Below are 20,353 nucleotides of genomic sequence, written 5' to 3'. Positions count from 1 at the left end.
CGAAAAGTAAGCTGAAGAATTCAGTATATGCCAATAATTCTTCTCAAGATGAGACGGTTGACAACGAAATCAAATGGCAATTATCATCACATACAACACGTTACTACCGAAGAAGAGGGTCGTAGACTTAAGAATATGCCATATAAACACATTGTTTCCGGGGTTAGCTTTTCAAATGGCAAAAAGAGAAAGAAAAATGAACCGAAAGCAAAAATGATCATATCACTGCAAATTAAATTGTGTCCAATATAACATGAAAGGCATAGAATAATATTAATAACTAGTACTAAGCAACCATAATAAACTTGCCTAATATAGAAAATATAAATAAACCTTGTATAGTATTATTTGTTGTGAAAATGATGAAAAGGGTATAGAGAGGAGCAAGGATGATGTATATGTATGTGTTTGGTGCCAAAGGATATTCAGTTGCCCAAATGATATTCAATAGTAATCATTGGTTACTTGATCAACAGAGAAGCATAACTACTTCGTGTCTTCTTCTTCATCATCATCACCATCGTTATGCTCCAAGTTGCAAGTGCTTGTTGCCATCATCATAACCCGAATTTCAATTGCAATTGATGAAGAACATACACCTTGAGCTGAAAGAGAAGATCGATGGGAGGGTGAGTTTTGTGAGCTATAAAGAATAGAAAAAGCATTCCTTTTGGTTATGGTGGGGCAAAGAACAAAGGATCTTCTTCGGCATATACCTTGAGCATTATATTACGACATTATGCTCTGGCCCCATTCATTATGTTTTCACATATTATATATATATTATTATACTTTAATTTTGGCATCTTTTTAATTATATTATAAGAATTCTTAATTAATTAATTATTATATTGTTGAATGTGGATGAGCCTAAAAGAATAAGGATCCTACTTTTCATCAAACTTTTTCTTTTTTGGAAGAATATACTTGGCCTAGCAATTTTTACTACGTTATTAAACTTTGAAGAAGACCCTTGTTTGTTTTTATTGTTTTCTTTACAAAAACAAAATAATTAACTAATGCTATGTTCTAATATCATTCGCACATGGCACGTGGCACACATCAGTTGGGTGAGCCTCTAATTGAGTCAATTGTACATACATACATAGGATAATCCGTAATAGGAATAATATAATCTAAACTTTAATATGAATAACAATGCTAGGAACCAACTTTATATAAGTCAATAATCAGCCAACTAATAAACTAGAGATACCGGTGACTTGGATGTTGCTACTGATAGGTATACACGGATATTTTTTTTTGTAAATTGGATGGTTTTGGATATGATTTCTATGTTTTATGTATTACACATTAATAAAACATAATTAATTATATGAAACTAACTAATGAATGATCAAAACATCTATTCCGTAAGTCTCTCCAATCACTAGCGTATCTTCCCTCATATTTTGAACGTGGTCAACAATAATTTAAAAAACAAATTAAATTATAAATTAATAAAATTAATTATAATTAATTATATTATTCCATTCTTGGCTGATTATTAGTTGGTTACATATATTTTCTTAATATGAATATGCACATCAGCATGTGGGAAGCACAAACGAAATTTTCATTTATTTGTTTGTAAAAAATAATTGCCAATATATACGTGGCATTCAATTCTAGTTACCTTTGCATTCAGAAGAACCACCATCATCAGGTAATGGAAAAGTAAACAAATCACACATTTGCTACCAAAAATATGCTGCAAACAAAATCGACCCAATTCCAACAACGTTTGGGACATGCACGAACAAAGTAAATGCTGGGTGAACCAAATGAATACTTACCCCCTAAGTTTCCTCCTGCTGCTAAAGGGCGTGGAACTCAAAAGAATATATACATTTTGTCTTTTTAATTCCTGATGGTCCTCTAATTTGATAATATAAAGATCAGTTTATTCTAAATTTGTATTTTATTTAAAAAATTATTATTAATTAATAAATTAATATATATACACAAAATAAAATTTAAAATTTTAACTCTTGTTTAAATAAATAAATTAGCTAATTACTTTAATTTGACCCAAGTTGGTTAAAATATATTAATTTATAATTTTATCAATTTATTTTTAGCTCCAAGTATATCAAGTCTTCGCTTTTTATTTTTATTATTGAATTTCCAATGGCGTTTTTAAATAATATGGACAGTTATGTTTTTTTTTTTTTTCATGTGAAGAGCATAAATTTGAAGGTTAAATTTGCGCTTTTTATTTTTTGTACAGTTAGTGTTTTTTAATAGGGTATTGCTAGAGAGTCAATGGCTTAAGCGTATAATTGGCTAAATCTTGGTCTATGAATAAAATGAACATCACTCATATTATTCAGAATAACCATCCGGATACCAGGGATAATAAACATCTCATGTCATAAAATCACTCATCCAAAAAACGTAATCTGACAAAATATTTATAAATAAAATATAACAAATCTAATACCATGTCATGAACCTACTCATCCCAAAACGTAACCTGATAGGACAATGTAACACTAATGATTATATCTTTAATATTTCATAAACCTCCATTGTACACATTGTACGCTTAGACCATTGACTCTTTATACTTTCTCTTTCTAATAATGTGGATACTTAGCATATTTTTTTTTATGGACACCACAAATCTAACAGTAGGATTTGTGATTTTTATTTTTTTTTAAATTATAAATCTGACCTTTAGATTTATGCTTTAACATTAAAAAATTTTAAAACATGCAAATCGGACCTTCGATTTGGGGATTTTGAATTTTTTTTTTACTTAAAATTTACCTCAATTTTTTATCCCTACCCAAAATAGACACTCAATTTTCTATTCTACCCAAAATCTGACCCCAATTTCTACCCCTACTCAAATCTGAGTCTCCGATTTATAGTTTCTAATTAAAAAAATAAAATAATTATCTCCATATCCATAAAAAATACACCAACTTTCTATAACTATGCATAACACACCTCTCCAATCCTTTACCAAAAAAATTAGCCTCAAATTTGTGACTTTTAATTTTTTTAATACTCAAATTTGAGATCATTTTAAATTTTTTTAGATCTACAAATATGATCCTTAGATTTGTTTTTTAATATTAAAAAAATTTAAAAGTTCAAATCGGAGCTTCCAATTTGCTTCGCAATAGAAAAAAAATATTTTAACATAAATTGAACTTTTTAATTGTGCACTATGAAGTTTGACCCTCAGATTTGTCTATTTCTTTAAATTTTGAGGGTCTGAGTAATTACTTAAAATAAAAAAGAATAAATTCATATAAAAAAATACGCTAATTATCCATGATAATAAATTACACACAATTTTTTTATTAAAAAATAGCCTCAAATCGTAATACTAGTTTAGATATGAGTGAACAGACAAAATTTTCAAATAAATAATTTAATTTTTTATTTATTGAAATAGGTAATTAATTTTATAAATTATTTACGAATTTATGTTTTTTTATATATCTCATTTATACTGTAAACGAGATAAGACATATTTTTTTAAACAAGTATTACGAGTATAAACGTAATACGTGAGAGAAGCGGACTCACATGTATCATTTACACACTCAAAGTCATTTGGTAACCAGTAAAAGAGATAAAAGACAATTATTTCGTTTATACTTTTAAAGTGGAAAAGGGGTAAGATTAATAAGCTACAATGGAAAATCAGAGTATGTCGATTTCTGGTCTTTTAACCGATGGCAATTTCAGATGCGATTTACGTGAATAATTATCACCAAGTGATGGAGTTTTCTGTGGAGGTTAACGACGTGAATGGTAGTGGTTCTAAACACTTGAATTTTGTCCCAAGATGGCTCCACCTCTTGCATCACCACTTATGCACTGTGCTAGTCAGTAGGAGACATGGACATGAACAGTGAGGAGTCAGATGAAGAATACGTTGCGATAATAATGAAAATAGTTCTTCTAAAAATAAGAAAGAGTTTATACCAAAGACTCTTATAGATGGAACAATTTGATATCTTCTTCCTAATCATATATAAATATATAATTAATTAAATCCACAAAAATACTCTAACTATAATGATATGCTTCTTTATTTGAAAGGAAAAATAACAACACTAATCTGACACTCTTGCGATATGCCACCTTACATTCAGGTGCTTGATATCGTTATCTTGTGCATATGTGCACAATAATGTCCAAATTCCTCAATAATATATATATAAAAAAACTATGTATGAAAAAAAAAAAGGTGTAAAAACATATGAAAATGACATTTTTAAGACATTACTATCGAGTTTTTTATATAGGTGATGTTTAAGTTTATGTCGTTTTCAGTGAACGAAATAAGCAATGTATGGCAACATATTTACACATATGATAAGTGTAATTATATATGTGTTTATCTCACTCAAAATTAATTTATTTAACATATAAACAAAATAAGTAAAATGGCACAAATTCATAAATATTTTATAAATTATATATTTCAGTAAATAAAAGAATTAAGTTATTTATTTAAAAAAATCTGTGAGCAGTGTGTTACTGTGATATTTTTCATGTGAAAATTTCATCTTATTACGCATTGATTTTTATTATTATTGGTAAAAAAAAAGAAAAAAAAAAGAAAATAAAGACATGAGAAGAGAGAAATAGACGGAGCAGGTTGAAAGTACAAGGTTGTAAACACAGCCACATTGTCTGTCTGGTCAAAATCCTAAAAGCATGGTTTTGGTTTTTTGTTTCCCAAAACAAAACAATAATAACAATAATGACACAAAAACAAAGCCACCTCTCCTTTTTTTTTTTCTGTCTAAAAAAAATCACCATCTGCCTTAGCTCACTCCACTCTCTCTCTCTCCGAAGGACAAAACTTTCGCCACTGTTGCTTTGCACCTTGCAATAGATTCATTTCGGTTTTCCGATAATACTTATAATAAATTAGATTAATAAAAATAAAAATAATAATAATAATTAAAAAAGAAGAATTGAAATTATTATTAGATGGCTGCTCCACCGGCAAGGGCCCGTGCCGATTACGATTATCTCATAAAGCTTCTATTGATCGCGATAGTGGTAAGTTTATTTTCAATGCCTTGTTTTATTCAGCTTCTCCTTCGAATTGTGTAAAATGTAGCTGAGGTTGGTGTATGGCAGGTGTTGGTAAAAGTTGCATCCTTCTGCGATTCTCTGATGGTTCTTTCACCACTAGTTTCATCACAACCATAGGGTAAGTTTTTGCAATTTGAGTTTGCAAAATATTGCTCAGATCACAAATTCACAATTGCTACCCTCATCAAAGCCAGGTATTGATTCTAAAATAAAAACGATTGAGCCTCGATGGCAACAACGGATCAAGCTCCAAATTTGGGATACTGGCAGGTCAGGGGAGCGGTGTTTCGGAAACAATTACAACTGGTAAGCTTATTTAGACTACTATGCCTATTTATTTATCCATGCTTATAGTGTCACACATTCAATATTTTTTCGGATCTCTTCATATTGTTTTGAGCAAATCTATTAATGTAAATCCGTAAAGCAAAAATGCTAAATGTGTAAGGTAAAAAAATGTAGCCATTGAATCAAGATACTAGTGTATTCTTGTATATAAATACATATTTGTTTCACTTATTTTTCAAATGTATATTTTGAATTTTCAAACCATGTTATTATAAAACAGGTTGGCCACATGTAGTAATTGTTTGGCATCTTTAAAGATAATTAAGTGGATCCTTTATTTGATTACTGGAAAAAGTTCCTTTAGTTTTGGGTGTAATACGTTATTAACTCTTCTGAAAAATCATGTGTTTTTTTTTTTTTTCCTTTAATTTTCGCCAGCTTACATCGCGTGCAATGGTATTACTAGTCTATGACGTACAGAAAGCACATTAACAGAAATTCCCACTGGTGCTTGAATTTAAAATAGCAGATCCATGCAAAATCTCTTTAAACTTGTTAGCCTTTCCATCTGGAATGTTCACCAGCTTCTGCTGATTTCAGATATCAGGAATTGGATTCGCAACATGAGCAACATGCTTCAGACAATGTTAACAAGATACTGGTAGGACAAAGCTGACATGGATGAAAGTAAAAGGGTAGGCAGTTCCGTTTCTGTTTTGTTTAATCTTAATTCTATAACACCCCGATTATGTATATGTGATTGATTATATATTTAATATATATATATATATATATATATATATATCTACGCCTTTCATTTTAGGCCGTGCCGACATCCAAGGCCAAGAACTTGCTGATGAGTATGGGATCAAATTCTTTGAAACTGTAAGTGATGTTATATACTATTAAAAAAAAACAAATCTTCTGAATTGTTCCATAATGCAAGCCCTGCAGCGGATCCCAAAATCATTTACACAGACCCAGGGGCCGCCGCCCTGGAGCTCTGGGGAGGGCGCTGCACACACAAAAATCAGGTTGTTGTGGTTGAGGGCCTAATTTTACTGATTGGAAGCAAGTTTACTGTCCAAGAGCAAGAAGGACGAAAGAAAAAGAAAAATATATGCATGATAAACATGAAGCTGATTAATGCTTAACATTTTCAAGGTGCCATTCTTTAAAATTTTGCGCGTGGTGTAGTTTCTGAATTTTTCAACAAGTTATATTAATCCAAAACTAGATTTGATTATGGTGAATGCATATCTAAGTGCCCATTTTTTATTTATTCGGGACTTAAGATCAAATTGCATATTAAGGGAATAAGAAAAAGCGCTTATAACATTGGAAACGTAAAAGTGTACAGACAGAAGAACATGAAACCCAATGCAAAATTATGAGAACTTGGAATCATTGCATGCCAAAATTATCGCTGCCTAATATCTACAACTACTCCAAGTTGACAAAAAAAGATGATAGAATTATACTTAGGTTTTAATGCTCAAGATCGGAGTTACTAATAATTTAAGATTTTGGATGTTTGTTAAAGGCCGAAAAGTGAGAAAAATACCACTTAAAATCATTTAAGTTTTTTTGGTTTGTTTGATGTGTACATTTCACTCCAAAGTTCAACTATCAAAGGCACTTCACGGGCCAATTATGTATTAATCTAAAAATTAACGTACTCAACTGAAACTACCTCCTTTTACTGGCTCGAAGCAATGGCTTTACCTTGCGTAAAGAGATTAATCTGAAACATTAACGAGTCCAGAAGTCTTGCTCCTTTAAATTACTAATCAACATTAACCTTGGCTTTCACGATAATGCCACATATAATTCTGTCCAAAGCACCTAATTCTTTTGATCTGTTAAAATGCTAAAATGAAGCTTCCAATATACTAAGCAAGGCCACAAGGGTCCGTAGTTTACTGGAGTTTGCCGAGTCATAGAACGAAAAGTACTAAAAATGAAGACATTATTCTGCACACGAGTTCTAAACTAGGTTGCATTTTCACAAAGCTTCGGGAGTTAGATTTTTAAGTTATTCTTTTCCATAAATGCGCTGAAGCTCACGCGTTGCTGCTTGGTAAGATTCTGAAGAGGAGTTGAAAGAATTGGATGAGTGACATACCAAACAACCAGAAACGGTAAGACTTGAGAGAGAAATTCATTTACCTTTCCAATAGCGAAATGCTTTCTGATTAATTGGTGCACCAAAGACAGTTTGAATTGTATCAAACAACATACTTTCAGGGGTACTCTTCAATTCCTGTACTATTTGATAAATGGTCTTCCCATTATCAAAATAAATGTGATTGTTTGGATGTTTTGATTTGCAATTAGCATGTCTCTCAAACTCATATGCATTCAGAGCCTGATATGATAAAACATCAGCAGGTCAGTCAATGGCTTTTAAGAAATGGAAACCGGTCACTGAGGTGCGTAATCAGGATGGATTACAAACCTTCGAATAGTTGCATTTCTTACACCCACAAAGATAGCCAGATCCTTTTATCATTCCACGAAGTTCCTTCATCCGTAAGATTTAACCATAAACTTATTAGAAAGAACTTTAAACTAAAATGGTAAACATTAACAATAAATACTATCTTTTACCTCACGGCCGCCGACACATACTTTACAGGAACACCATCCAGCATACCAGTAGATATCAAGCTCCTGACATTAGTTGGGAAGCTGTTTGGAGATTCTTTCTTGTTTGCTTTGGACTCTTGTCTATTCTTGGACACAGTTTCAGACTTTTGTTTTACTACTTGAGGAGTATTTGCAACTGCACCAGGATTTGATGCATCCAACTCTTTCTCATGACCTGCTCCTGGAATATGGACTGAAGATTGATTATATAATTGATCATAATCTGCAGCAGGCCTACCAGCAGGGATAATACCCCGTTCATCCGGGAACCCGCCAATGGAATCACATTTGTGTTATCTTTGCTATAGGAATCAGTACCAAATGACATGCCTGTGTCACCTCCTTTGCCATAGGGGGCACCAGAAGATCTCACATGAAACATCCCCTCCGTTATAGGCAAGACCCATTAAAGTTACATTACCATCCTTATCAATTTCCCCACCATAGACCTGATGTAGATCACCATTGCTTTGCATATTGTAATTAAGTCCCTCAGGATGATGTCGCACACCATCAATATCCTTAACCTGACTTACTTTAACTTTTTTAACTCCACCATAATTTAGAGGTGCTTCCGAATTTTCAACTGAATGAGAGATAGACAAGCCAATAGAGGAATTGTCCCCATACTGATTAGTCATTGCCCTTGATCTGACATTAGAGCTACCAGCTGGAACATAAACATTCTTTTCAATGACATTGACCTGCCTGGTTTCAGACCCAAATAACTGATCAACAATATTTGATACCGAAAACCAGAGCTGTTGTCCCAAGGAGGATAATTGACATTTGAAAATCCCGAACTTGATTTTCCATTTACATCTTCTACTGCTGCTTCTTGTTTGGAAAAAGATCCACTTCAGCAGAATCAACAAACCACTGATGAGGTCGTTTGGTTCAACTTTGGAAGGATTATCAAAAGTTGTCTCTCTGTCATTAATGTGTCTGAACCCTTTACCGTCCAAAATCCCTTATTTTGAAAAGACTGCAAAAAAAGAAAAGAAAAAGAAAAAAATACTCACTATAACTTTACATCTTAGCAATTATCAGCTTTTCTTTGTTTCATTCAAATTCAATCAATAACATTTAAGCAGGATAAAGGTGGTTAATTACATCCCAGACTATGTCAGATGACCAGGTAGACAGTAATTTAGTGAAAAGTGTTGCTATTCACTAGAAATGTTACATGTATGCAAACTGACAAATGACATGGCAATAGAAAAATGCTGCAGGTTTTAGCCTTTTATGTTTTGATTATATATTTGGTTTCATACAAATAAAATTTCACAAATCGTAATCAAACATATATAATTGAGTCTAAAAGTAAGACCGTATAGCGGTTTGAAACTTTTCTTTTAGATCATCCTCTTTGGCTTATCCCAATAATAGAGACTACCAACCTGGCTTATCCAGAAGTAACCTTTGATGTTAAGGTCTTCTATCATAAGCCCTTTACTCATTTAATCACATATATAAGACAATGATATCTCTATCACCGAGATTTTGTTGTGCTCCCCACATTCCATTTGTTTACAGATGCTTTATACTTTTACAGATCCTCGGTCTCAACTCTCAAGCCAAAAGCAATGAGCCCAAAATATCATATGAAAGCATGAGAAGCTCCTTGATTTTCCAAACAATAGAAGCAACATGCAAGTGCAACATCTATCTACAAACCCAATGTGCATTCGCAAGAAGGACTAAATTAAGCTCCTTACAAATGAACAACACTTATAACAATACAGAATCTTCAGCCAAAAGGAAAAGCAGTGAACAATGCACAATTTACTCATCCTAGTAGAAAAAGTTGACAAATTATATATACCATTTGCTTCTGGGTTTGCAGGTGAATCCACTGTAAATTTGTTGCTGATTCCAAGTGAAAATTTTCTCAGTTCCCAAATCACCAAAACAACTCCTGAAACAAGAGAAAAATCCCCTTAATGTACTGTAACATAGTTCACACTTCACACACATCCTTCAATGTTTCAAAAACAACCAATTAATAATGAATTTTATTTTTACTACCTCACATTACATTACATATAATCTTTCTTTCAAGAAAAAAAATTGAAACTGCATATCAAGCTGATTACAGAAAAAAAATTCCCATAAATTCACCAGCGCTAAAATAAAATAACCGAGCTAAAGGAATTAGAAGAAAGCGATTACCTTTGCGAAATTGGAACAGTAAGAGGGAAGAAGCTTCGAGAAGGTTCCACGATCCGTGCCCGGAAACCTAATCGGAAGACCTTTACGACGGTATTAGAGAGAGAGAGAGAGAGAGAGAGAGAGAGGTTCGTATGATAGGACAGGCTGTGTATGGAGCACTCGATTTCTTTCTCTTGGAAGGGTTGTAGGATAGGGTGAACCTGAACCGATCGCTACTCAGGGTTACGCCCATTCGTTTCTCGACACGTGTCTTCCTCAGATGGAATCTGGACCGTTGGATGGGCTGAGAAACTTTAACAACATACAATTGGTTCGGTGTATGAGGAAATGCAACGCATGCAAGTTGCAATGCCAAGAATAGAATAATGAGAATAATAGACCTTGCTTGACCAATCACCACATAAAAACAAACTTTTTTTGCCTATATATATATATATATATATATATATATATATATATATATATATATTCGATAGTATTCACTATTCACGGTTAAAGCAGTGACTAATCATTCCACGTAAAAACTTTATTATTAGTTTTTGTTACCCAATTCCAAAATATTTTAGAGGTTAATGTAGTTAAAAAATTTGTAATTTTTTTTCTTTTAGTTTTAGTTTTTGAAAAAAAAAATTAAGAAGAGAACTAATTCATCCATATTTTTTATATTAACAGCCGGTAAAAAACGACTACAAATTAATAAAAATAAAAAATTAATTTTTAATTTGTTAATAATAATTAATTTTTTATTATAGTTTTTTAAGTTAATTTTAAAAAATTTAAAACTTAAGATAAAAATAATTTCAAAAAATAATTTTTCTAAATGAATTGTTGAAAATTATACAATGGGCCTAGTCATTTTATTTCATTTGTTTTATTATTGTTAAGTAAATAATCAAATTTTTATTATAAAAAATTTAAACACTTTTAAATGGTCCCTCTTAATCTCTAACCTCATATATTTTAATATTCTGCCACTTTTTTATCATTTTTTTTTAGTACTAATCAGCCTCTTCTCAATGACATATTTGATCTTGTTTGGCGTTAGAGAAAACCCGAACATATCAGGTATGCGGAGAGACAACCTCGTCACTTATCAAACTCCCCCCTCTGTCCAAGATGTAGCAATTACAATGAAACTACATTTTATGTACTAAGAGATTGGACTTTTGCGTCTAGCATTTGGGATGCCCTTTTACCACCAATGTGAAAACAAGATTTCTTTAATTCAAGTCTGCATGATTGGATTAAAGCTAACCTCTTCATGGCAATGCATTTTTTGTGTTACTACCTCCTCAATCTAGTTCTTCTACAATAAGCTAATTTTCGAAGGTAAAAACAGCCCTGCATCTTCAGTCCTAACTCAAATTCGAACCTGAAGTGATGAATTCAGCCGGTTCACAAGGAAAATGAGTCCAATATGCTGGACTCTCCCTAGTGAATGTGTTGTAAAATTGAATGTTGATGGCTCTTTTTTTTTTTTTTTGCGCATAAAAATAATGCTGCGTGTGGTGGAATTGTTAGGAACCATCTTGGAGACTTCGTAAAAGGCTTCTCTTGTAACCTTGAAAGTTGCTCAAATATGCATGTAGAGCTTTGGGGTATAATCCATGTTCTTAAAAGTGCCTCTAATCTTACTCAATCTATTGTTATCGTGGAATCTAATTCGACTGTTGTTCTAAAATTTATCTCTCATGGATGTCCTACGGGCCACCCGTGCTCTTCCCTTGTTGAAGAGGTTAAGTTCTATGCCAATCGAATCTCTCAAGTATATTGGAGTCATATTCCCAGAGAAGCAAACTTTGCTGTTGATCATTTAGCAAAAAAAGGACAACACCTCCTTTTTGGATTGCATACTTTTGGCTCGGCTCTTGCTAAGATTACATACATTCTTGTCACTGATATAGCTACTGTTCTCCTCTTTAAAAGACTGGTCTAATTGGTTTTCTTTGTTCTGTTTGAGGTCTTTGAACCCCCTCACCAAAAAAAAAAAAAAGTTCTCTCCTTATAGTCGACAAACTTAGTAGCTATGGTATTTCTCTTTCTTTCTCTTTCTTCAAGGGGCTTCAATTATCTAAAGAGTTAGTAAAACCAAGGTCAAGTCAAAGGAACAATAACATTGTACAACATTAGTGCTACAACATTTTAATATTAATATTCTCCAGTGATTTGAATAATTAAATAAACCTCTCTCACTATAATTCCATTGTTCGTACCCGAATCCAATAGCAAAATCACCTGCACCTCGTCAAATTCAACACTTGTCCCTCATTTATTCAATGCAGAAACTCCACCGATCGAACCACATTCATTCAATAATCTCTACGATCAAACCTGTGGAAGCTCCGAAAGCTTGCACCGAAGAATAATAGGGACTTAATTATTATCATCTATCATTGGAGGCGTACAAATGCGGAGATCGAAAACGTTAGATTTTTCTGCCACAACAGCGGTAGCATTCTCACCAGAAAATATGGTTGGCACTACGACCTTGTTGTTGAAATCTGTGTTCCAGCATGAGTTAATGAAGAAGAGAGACAAAGATAAATTTGGAGAGTTCATAGCTATGGTAGTAGCTATAGAATTGATGGATTCTTTCGTTACTACTTTTAATTATTGGACTTATTGGGGGTGGGTAAAGTTAGAGTTGGGATTAAGATTAGGTTAATTTAAAAAAGATAATTTAAAAATTTCGAATAATTTTTTAAAGTTTCTATAGTTTTGTCAATAGAAACTTATTTTTTACAGGCACAACGTTAATTTTATTTTTTTTAATGGTTAGATTCTCAGCACATAAAAAAAAAACTAGTATGCTTAAGAAAAAAAAATTAAATTCCAGACAAAAAAGTTAAATGAAAGACTACAACTAGAAGTTGCCTCAAATTAAGAAAATACTCCAATAATCAAATAAAACAATCCAACATAGGAGTCTTTAGGTTAATTAAGCTTGAGATCATTCTCAGAGGGCGTGAGGTTCAAGTCTAAGCACAAATTAAACCTTCTAGTTTTAACACTACCATCACTAGTAGATTTGGTCATGGCACCATGATCATGAATTACCATTCCACCATTTCTATGCTTTCTCATATGTCCTCCAAGGGCTTGTCCAACCGCAAACTCCAGCCCACAAATAGAACACGAGTGCATCTTGTTCTTCGTCATCATGTTCCACGATGATAACGAAGAACTTGACGGTAATTGACACGAAAGATCTGCACCCATCATGAGCTTAAGCTTCTTATGACTCGCTCTGTGTCCTCCAAGTGCTTGAAAAGATAGGAACCTCCTATGACATGTCTTGCACTTAAAGCCACCACCCTTCAATGGATGGTTATTGGTTTTGGTCTCACCAACTTTTGTTAGTAACATCAAGCAATTAACCATGTCTAAGTAGACCAACAGGGTACTATTGCATGTATAATATAAGGTTGAGGAATGTAATGTTTTATGGTGATAATTATGTGTGAATTTTGGTTGCACCGAGCTCTAATATATATATGACAGTAGCAACTGACTATAGACTATAGTTTTAGTTTAATTACTTGTATGTAATTAAGCAATGATTGATAGTGGGAAACTAAGTAACGCGGTTGAAGTACAACAATGGGACTAATTGCTTTTTCTTTGTAACGAAGGAATTATTAATTAAAAAATAAATTTACGATCTTAATTAATTAATTATACCTTGGGGTATAATAATTTATTTTCAGAAATGATTATAGATATATAATTAAGATGACGTTGTTAAGAATAAGATTGCGTGAGCGTGTGTATATGACTACATAGATGGGTTGTGTTTTGTCATTTATGGTTGTCCATGTTGAAGAATCCAGAGAAAAACATTAGTGAGAGTGGAAATTACGATGGGAATGAGTATGAATGAGTAGAAAGGAAAATGGAAGGTAGAAGCTAAGAAGATTGTTACACCGCGTGGGTCCTAAGATAAAAAGATTTTAATTAAATGTTCACAACATAAGTAAGAGTTTAGCTACCAAAGAAACCCAAAAAGGTTGTTGTAACAGTGAATTGTGAATCAAGACGAAATTTATCTATCATATCCTATAATGTCATTATTTAGAATCAATTGTTATATATATATATATATATATATATATATATATATATATATATATATATATATATAAATCAATTATTTATAAAAGAAATATGTTAAAATATAAAATATATATTAAAAATAAATTAAATGATATATATTCATATTAGCAGTATATAAAATTAAATTCTATTACTTACTATGAGTCTATCAAAAAAGCTTAGAAATCAATCTTTTTAACAACATTTAGCTCTCTTTTCTTATTGGCGAAAGAATTTAGTTCTTAATTAGGCCCTAAAAGTATTTAGGTAAAAGATAAAAATAACATTTTAAATTATTAAATCTCGTTGATATTTTAACTACTACGGTAAACAGTTAGTATTGGAAATGGATTTTTTTATTTTTTTTTTCAATATTTTTGTAAAAATGTAATTTTTTATCATATATTTTTAAGCGAGACTAAAAAAAATAGATGAGAAAAAATATTAAATAATGAGAGATCACATTTTATAAAAAATTGAGAAAAAATTAAAAAAATCTATTTTCGTAATATTTAAAATAAAAGTTAAAAGTGGAAAATCCTAAAGTTTAATTTGTGAGAATAAAGCAAGGAAACGAAGAAAGAAGTCAGCAGAGGCAAGAAAAGTGTTCCAATGCAGAAGCTTCGTTAAGTCAAAGTAGTTACGATGAGTCAATTACTCAATTAAGTTATAGAAAGCTTTCCAACAAATACGTTTAGGATTTCCCTTTAAATATATAAGAAAAGAGGAAGTATAGCTACCTAATGGAGTATTTGTATAATGTGTACAATGGGGATTTAGGGATATTCGATTCAGTAGATGTTTATTATTTCTGGTACCCAGATGTTTATTTTGGATAGTATGGATGTATTGTATTTAAAAAATTAGTAATATTTTATTTTAAATGTTCATTTTTTAATTTATATTGGGCCAAATAAATAGCCTATTATACACATTGTACAAATATTCCATTGACTCCCTAGCGGAATTCGAAAGAAAAATCTTTAAAGTCCCAAAAATAGGTAAAGAAAAAACCTTTGGTATAGAAACCTTTAGCGAAAATACTCTGTGACTTGAACAGCTTATGCCAAAAAAACTTGACTCAAGAAATTTATCTTTTTAACTACTATCAAGAAAATTTAAAGGTTATGCACTATTATGTTCAATTTTTTTTTTTAATCAACAAATTGTCCAAAAATAAAATTATTACATGATCTATCTTAAATAATAATAAAAAGACATAAGTTTCTCAGTCAAGAAACATTTGCGCAAAAAAAAAAAAAAGATCCAATGAGTTAGTTCAACAACAATAACCTCAAATTCAGTAATAAATTTCCTAGTAAGGTTCATAACAAAAGCATCTGAAATCATAAGTATTTACACATGATTCTTCAAATAGTATCCACGAATGTAATGTGAAAATATTACTCAAATCCAAGTACAATTGACCTAGTTATGATCAACTCTGTTAATTCTACTAAGAAATTTAAGTTGACATGAGTTTACCACTACATTGATCCTCAAAGAAATCAAAGAGAAAGATCAATATCACAAGCGAGGTGTATTTGTAAGCTGAGATTTTAGAGGGAAAAGGATGAAAGGAAAAAATTTAGCTGCGTTTCGTTCACATTTTCATTTTTTCTCCAGTTTGACTGTTTTCTGTTTTTAGAATTTTGTAAAGAGAAAAAGAAAAATAGTGAAAACAATACAATTCTGTTTCTGTTTTTATCTTCTATTTTCTTTTTCTTTCACGAAATTTTGAAAACAGAAAACACAAAAATGAAAACAGAAAATGAAAATGCACGCAAGCAAGTAACTATGATTTTCCATTTTACTCTAAATCCGATTGCTCTAAAACCTCAACTTGAATAGACTATGAATTTCAAAAAGTAACAGAGTATGATGATCATGGAGGCAGAATTCTAGTCAAGTAGAGAGAGAGCTTTTCTCTCAGTGATGCTCCCTTTGCATCTGAAGCTCCACATATCAGTTGATGGTAACCGGAGTCGTGATTGTGAGCCAAAGAAAGCTCATCCTGCACCTCGTCTTCCATATCGATAACAATGTTGTGAAGTAAGCAGCAAACCAGAATGATCCTCGGCAACCTGTGTTTGTCCGGCCGCCACATTGATCCTTGAATGATTTTCCACATCTCCTTTAGCCTCATCAGCGCCCTCTGCCCCAGCATCCGCGTCGCGAAATGCTGCCGGTTAAAATTCGCCTTTGGCTCGGCGAGCTCTTTTCCTTCATAGGGGACAAGGAGGTAAGGCAGTAGAGGATAGCCTAAATCGCCAATAATATATTCCCTTATTTCACATCCTTCAGAGACAAGTAATGTCTTACCATTCAACCTGTCTCCTTTATCACAAGTTTGCAGAAGTTTGAACTCTCAAACACCAACCAATCCTTCATTTTACCTGGCCAGCCGGTGACTATGTCACGGAACCTCATGTCAGCATCCACTATCGCCTGCAAGACCATGCTGTGGTTCTTCTCGTGATCAAGCCACACGTTACTCGAAGGTTCTGAGGCAGGCAAACACATTGTAATGTGTGTAGCATCAATTACACCACAGCAGTTGGGAAGGCCACGTACTTGCTCGAATTTGGATTTGATTGCAACCATTTCTGATTCGGTAGGCCATTGCAAGTGGTGTAGCCCTCTTTCTTCCATGGATTCGACAAATCGCCAAGTGACTTGTGAGACAGTTGAGTGGTTTAGCCCGAACGAGTCACCAATTGTGACCAGCGAATCACCTGATCCCAGCCTTCGTAATGCCACGGCTACCTGATCATATAAAGACATTGGCTTGCCACTTGTAAATATAAAATGTGCTGATTTTGTCTTCATATCTTCCTTAACAAGTGAGCATATGTACTCAAATGTGTTTCTTGAGATCTTGAAAACAGCCTGAAAGCTATCCAAAGACTTTGATGGAGACTGCTGAAGACCTGCAAAGCAACACGTTAAGAACTCTAGAGTTTTCGATAACTATAATTCGTTCAAGGAAAAGCAATTCTCCTTCGCTATCTCTAAAAGAAATGGGTCACTTGAAGGATCTAACTGTTACTGACAGAGATCAAGAGCCATAAACTTTGTTATGAAATAAGTAAGGTTCATATATATGTAAATTATGAAATATGTCTAATTATAGATGTAAGTTGCCAAATAAACACAAACCTAACATAAAAATGTCTAAAGATTCATGGCAATTGATTTTGTTTTTAAGATAAAAGCAGCACGTGTTGTTTCTAGTTTCCCCAAAATTATGGAAAATCAATAAGCTATTCCTATAAGATAAATTTCGCAAAATGCTTATGCTTGTTCCTTCCTATGCAAGCACTTGCTCACAATCTTCGATTGATTATTTACTGAAAACACAGATCTGCAAAAAACTATAGCATAATGTTATGACACAATCCTAGTATACTCATAAAAACCTTTGAAAAATTGAGTTGAATAATTAACACATCTGTGGATCAATGTATCTCTGCTACTAAACCCACCGTTTGACGGACTATAAAAGCCGAGAATAAACAAATTACTTGTGAACATGATGGGTTTATTGAAAATCTGTTACTTTATTCGGACTTATCACTTTAAGCAATCAATCAAACAATCACTAGTAAGTGATTAACTAAAGGAGGATGCGAACTAGAAACATGATGCTGAATTGTCTGTTATAATTGGTACTAACATTACTTAATAAACTAAACAAAAATCTAATTTTTCCCTGATTCAATGCTGGTGGTAACTTCCTTCAGCAGCAGAAATTGAATTAAAATCAAGTAGCTGTACTAAAGAGTTTCAGAAAATGTGGTATATTATATCTTGGTAGCATTTGCTTAAATAGCTGCAGCCTGATCTACATCATAGAGATGAACCATTTCAAAAATAAATAAAACCAAGGACAAACAGATATAATTTATCTAAGAGTAATGTAAAAGAAACAGATAAATAATTAGAGTAATTGTAAAATTTATCAGCAAACTTTTGAACACGTCAAGAGTATTTGTTCTCATTCTACAGCATATTATGTATTCAGCATCCCTGTTAGCATGGAATTGATTTCATGAAAACCAACAACTGAGAATATGCTCACCATACATGTTTAAAATAGTATTAAAACATAGAAACTGCACTACACCTTGAAACTAACCAATAAAATGAGAGCCGTTGGACTTGAAACAAAAAGAAGGTCAATTACTTTGCCCCCTCGAAATTTATAAATAAAAATAAGTATTTACAAGCTGTTGAGGGCATGGATATAAAACTAAAATTTGCTCTGCCACTATGAATAAACCCTCTATCAAGGTTAGTTATGCCTTTTACTAGTTAATTGCTACTCTTTCTTTTTGAACTCAATAACATGAACCATTTATTTAGCAACAGGGATTTGCAGAGACACGGCCTATTGAGTAATGAGCATAACACTAGAGAAGTGCTACACAGCCAGAAACACATAAGCAAACCATATCATAGTTGATTAGTATTTTCCTTGAATGGTAATTTCCCTCTAGAAAAACAAATCTTTGAGTTACAAGAACCAATCACAAGTCACAACAATATAGTAATGGCAGTAAAGTTCTAAATTTTCATATACTTGTTCATCAGCATTTGATGAATTGGTAATTTGTTGAGGAGTAACAGTCACATATACATATATAGCCTGTAATTTCTTAGCATAAGCATTTAGACAATTCCAGAAACACGAAGCTTGATATCACATTTCACATTAAACAGTTATCTTCTCCAAGGGGCAAGAAGAAGAAAGTATAATTCTCTTTGGATTATTTCTTTCTTTTGGGGTTCTCAAGATATCCGCCACCGGACGATGTAACAAATCCCTTCACATATTGTAGGGCAACTTAAAGGAACATAGGTTACAGAGTGGCACTATGCCTATGGCGAGTTTAGAAACCTCGACACTACTTAAAGGAAGGAGAAGGTCCTTCTCTGTTTGGATTTTCTTTACTCGAGCATAATGTACTATATCTATATGATACAATAACAAGTGTAGGCTTCATTACATAGTTATCATACAATGTCACTAAACATTTCTTGATTGGTAAGCCAAATGGATCGGAATAACAGTCAACTCGAGAATCAAATTAGGGATCCATAGCTCATGCATCAAAACTCAAAATGCATTGGCATGATTCAATACAAGTAGAATTTCAATGAGAAAACAAGAAAAAACTGAAATCATGTAATAATTAGAGATGTTAAGATACCAACACAAGATACCCCATGACAGCAAGATTCATCAACAAACCAAAAAGCCATAACATCAAACATATGAAAACAAACACAAACATGAAAACACCAAGAAAAAAACATGACTCGAATTAAGAAACAGTAAAAGTGAAGAAAGAGAACCAAACCATTAATCCTCTTTGAGAAGTCATGCCACCAATCTAGAGGACCCTCTTGTTTTGAGGGACCCAGAAGCAGAAGAACCATTCTCATCATGCTTCTTGTCTTGCTTTTTCTCTTCTTGTAACCTCTCACAGGACCCATCATCAGCCACAACAAACAAATTCCAATCCACACCACGAATTTGGGGTGAGGGAAAACCTGCTGCAATTCACAGTAAAATAACAAATCAAACCAAAAGAATAATATATTCACACACACATATATATATATATATATATATATACACACAGATACATACATACATACATATATTATATCATTATTATGGTGACATAATAGATAAATAAATATATATAATATAATTACAGTAAGAAAATACAAACCTTAGAGAGTGAAGAGCTGTGAGATGGTGGTGGGAATAGGAATGACAAGTTTCGGGGCAGTGTCAAATGTTAAATGGGGTGTTTTTGTGAGTGAGGCGTTCTTCAAAGTTTTAAAGCATGCAACAAAGAGATAGCTTTGGTGAAAAAACTAAAAATAAAAGTTACAATTTATTTTTTTATAATCTATTTTATTACCTTTTATTGTGATTCTCAATTTAATATTTTAAGATATAAAAAATTGTACTCATATCATTTAACCTTTTTATTATAAAAAATAAAAAAGTTAGCTAGTATTAATTCAAATATAAGACAAAAATAAGATAAAAATGTTGACTACTTAA

At 32.4% G+C, this 20,353-nt stretch overlaps 2 protein-coding genes, 1 long non-coding RNA gene and 1 pseudogene across 3 annotated transcripts; 1 reads left to right on the top strand and 3 right to left on the bottom strand.

Annotated features, from left to right (window-relative positions):
* The first annotated feature begins 4,962 nt into the window (after nt 1–4,962).
* On the top strand, nt 4,963–6,034 carry LOC114927297 (ras-related protein RAB1BV-like). The gene is made up of 4 exons (XM_072231894.1): nt 4,963–5,034; nt 5,228–5,376; nt 5,639–5,649; nt 5,943–6,034. Exons 1-4 carry the CDS (start codon nt 4,963–4,965, stop codon nt 6,032–6,034), a joined length of 324 nt encoding a protein of 107 aa, XP_072087995.1.
* A 1,069-nt stretch (nt 6,035–7,103) lies between these two features.
* Nucleotides 7,104–10,340, bottom strand: LOC114927299 (uncharacterized). The gene is made up of 5 exons (XR_011879426.1): nt 10,180–10,340; nt 9,833–9,925; nt 7,817–8,992; nt 7,528–7,726; nt 7,104–7,446 (listed from the first exon to the last, which is right to left on the bottom strand). It is a non-coding gene; the product is annotated as an uncharacterized lncRNA (long non-coding RNA).
* Nucleotides 10,341–13,113: 2,773 nt separating this feature from the next.
* Nucleotides 13,114–13,560, bottom strand: LOC114927298 (zinc finger protein ZAT7-like). The gene has a single exon (XM_029296912.2). The coding sequence runs from the start codon at nt 13,558–13,560 to the stop codon at nt 13,114–13,116; it is 447 nt and encodes a 148-aa protein (XP_029152745.1).
* A 1,985-nt stretch (nt 13,561–15,545) lies between these two features.
* Nucleotides 15,546–19,717, bottom strand: LOC114927295 (protein ALP1-like; annotated as a pseudogene).
* Between the last annotated feature and the right edge of the window lie 636 nt (nt 19,718–20,353).

This window comes from Arachis hypogaea, unplaced genomic scaffold (assembly GCF_003086295.3).
Source record: "Arachis hypogaea cultivar Tifrunner unplaced genomic scaffold, arahy.Tifrunner.gnm2.J5K5 arahy.Tifrunner.gnm2.scaffold_132, whole genome shotgun sequence".
In the NCBI taxonomy this organism is placed as follows: domain Eukaryota; kingdom Viridiplantae; phylum Streptophyta; class Magnoliopsida; order Fabales; family Fabaceae; genus Arachis; species Arachis hypogaea.
Note: the sequence above shows the minus strand (reverse complement) of the source record. Positions and strands in the feature narration are given on the sequence as shown.

Excerpts from the sequence above, each read along its gene's own strand:
- LOC114927297 (XM_072231894.1), top strand. The coding sequence starts at position 4,963 with ATGGCTGCTCCACCGGCAAGGGCCCGTGCCGATTACGATTATCTCATA. Across the intron at positions 5,035-5,227 it reads TTCTATTGATCGCGATAGTG|ATCACAAATTCACAATTGCT; the intron begins GTAAGTTTATTT and ends AATATTGCTCAG.
- LOC114927298 (XM_029296912.2), bottom strand. The coding sequence starts at position 13,560 with ATGGTTAATTGCTTGATGTTACTAACAAAAGTTGGTGAGACCAAAACC.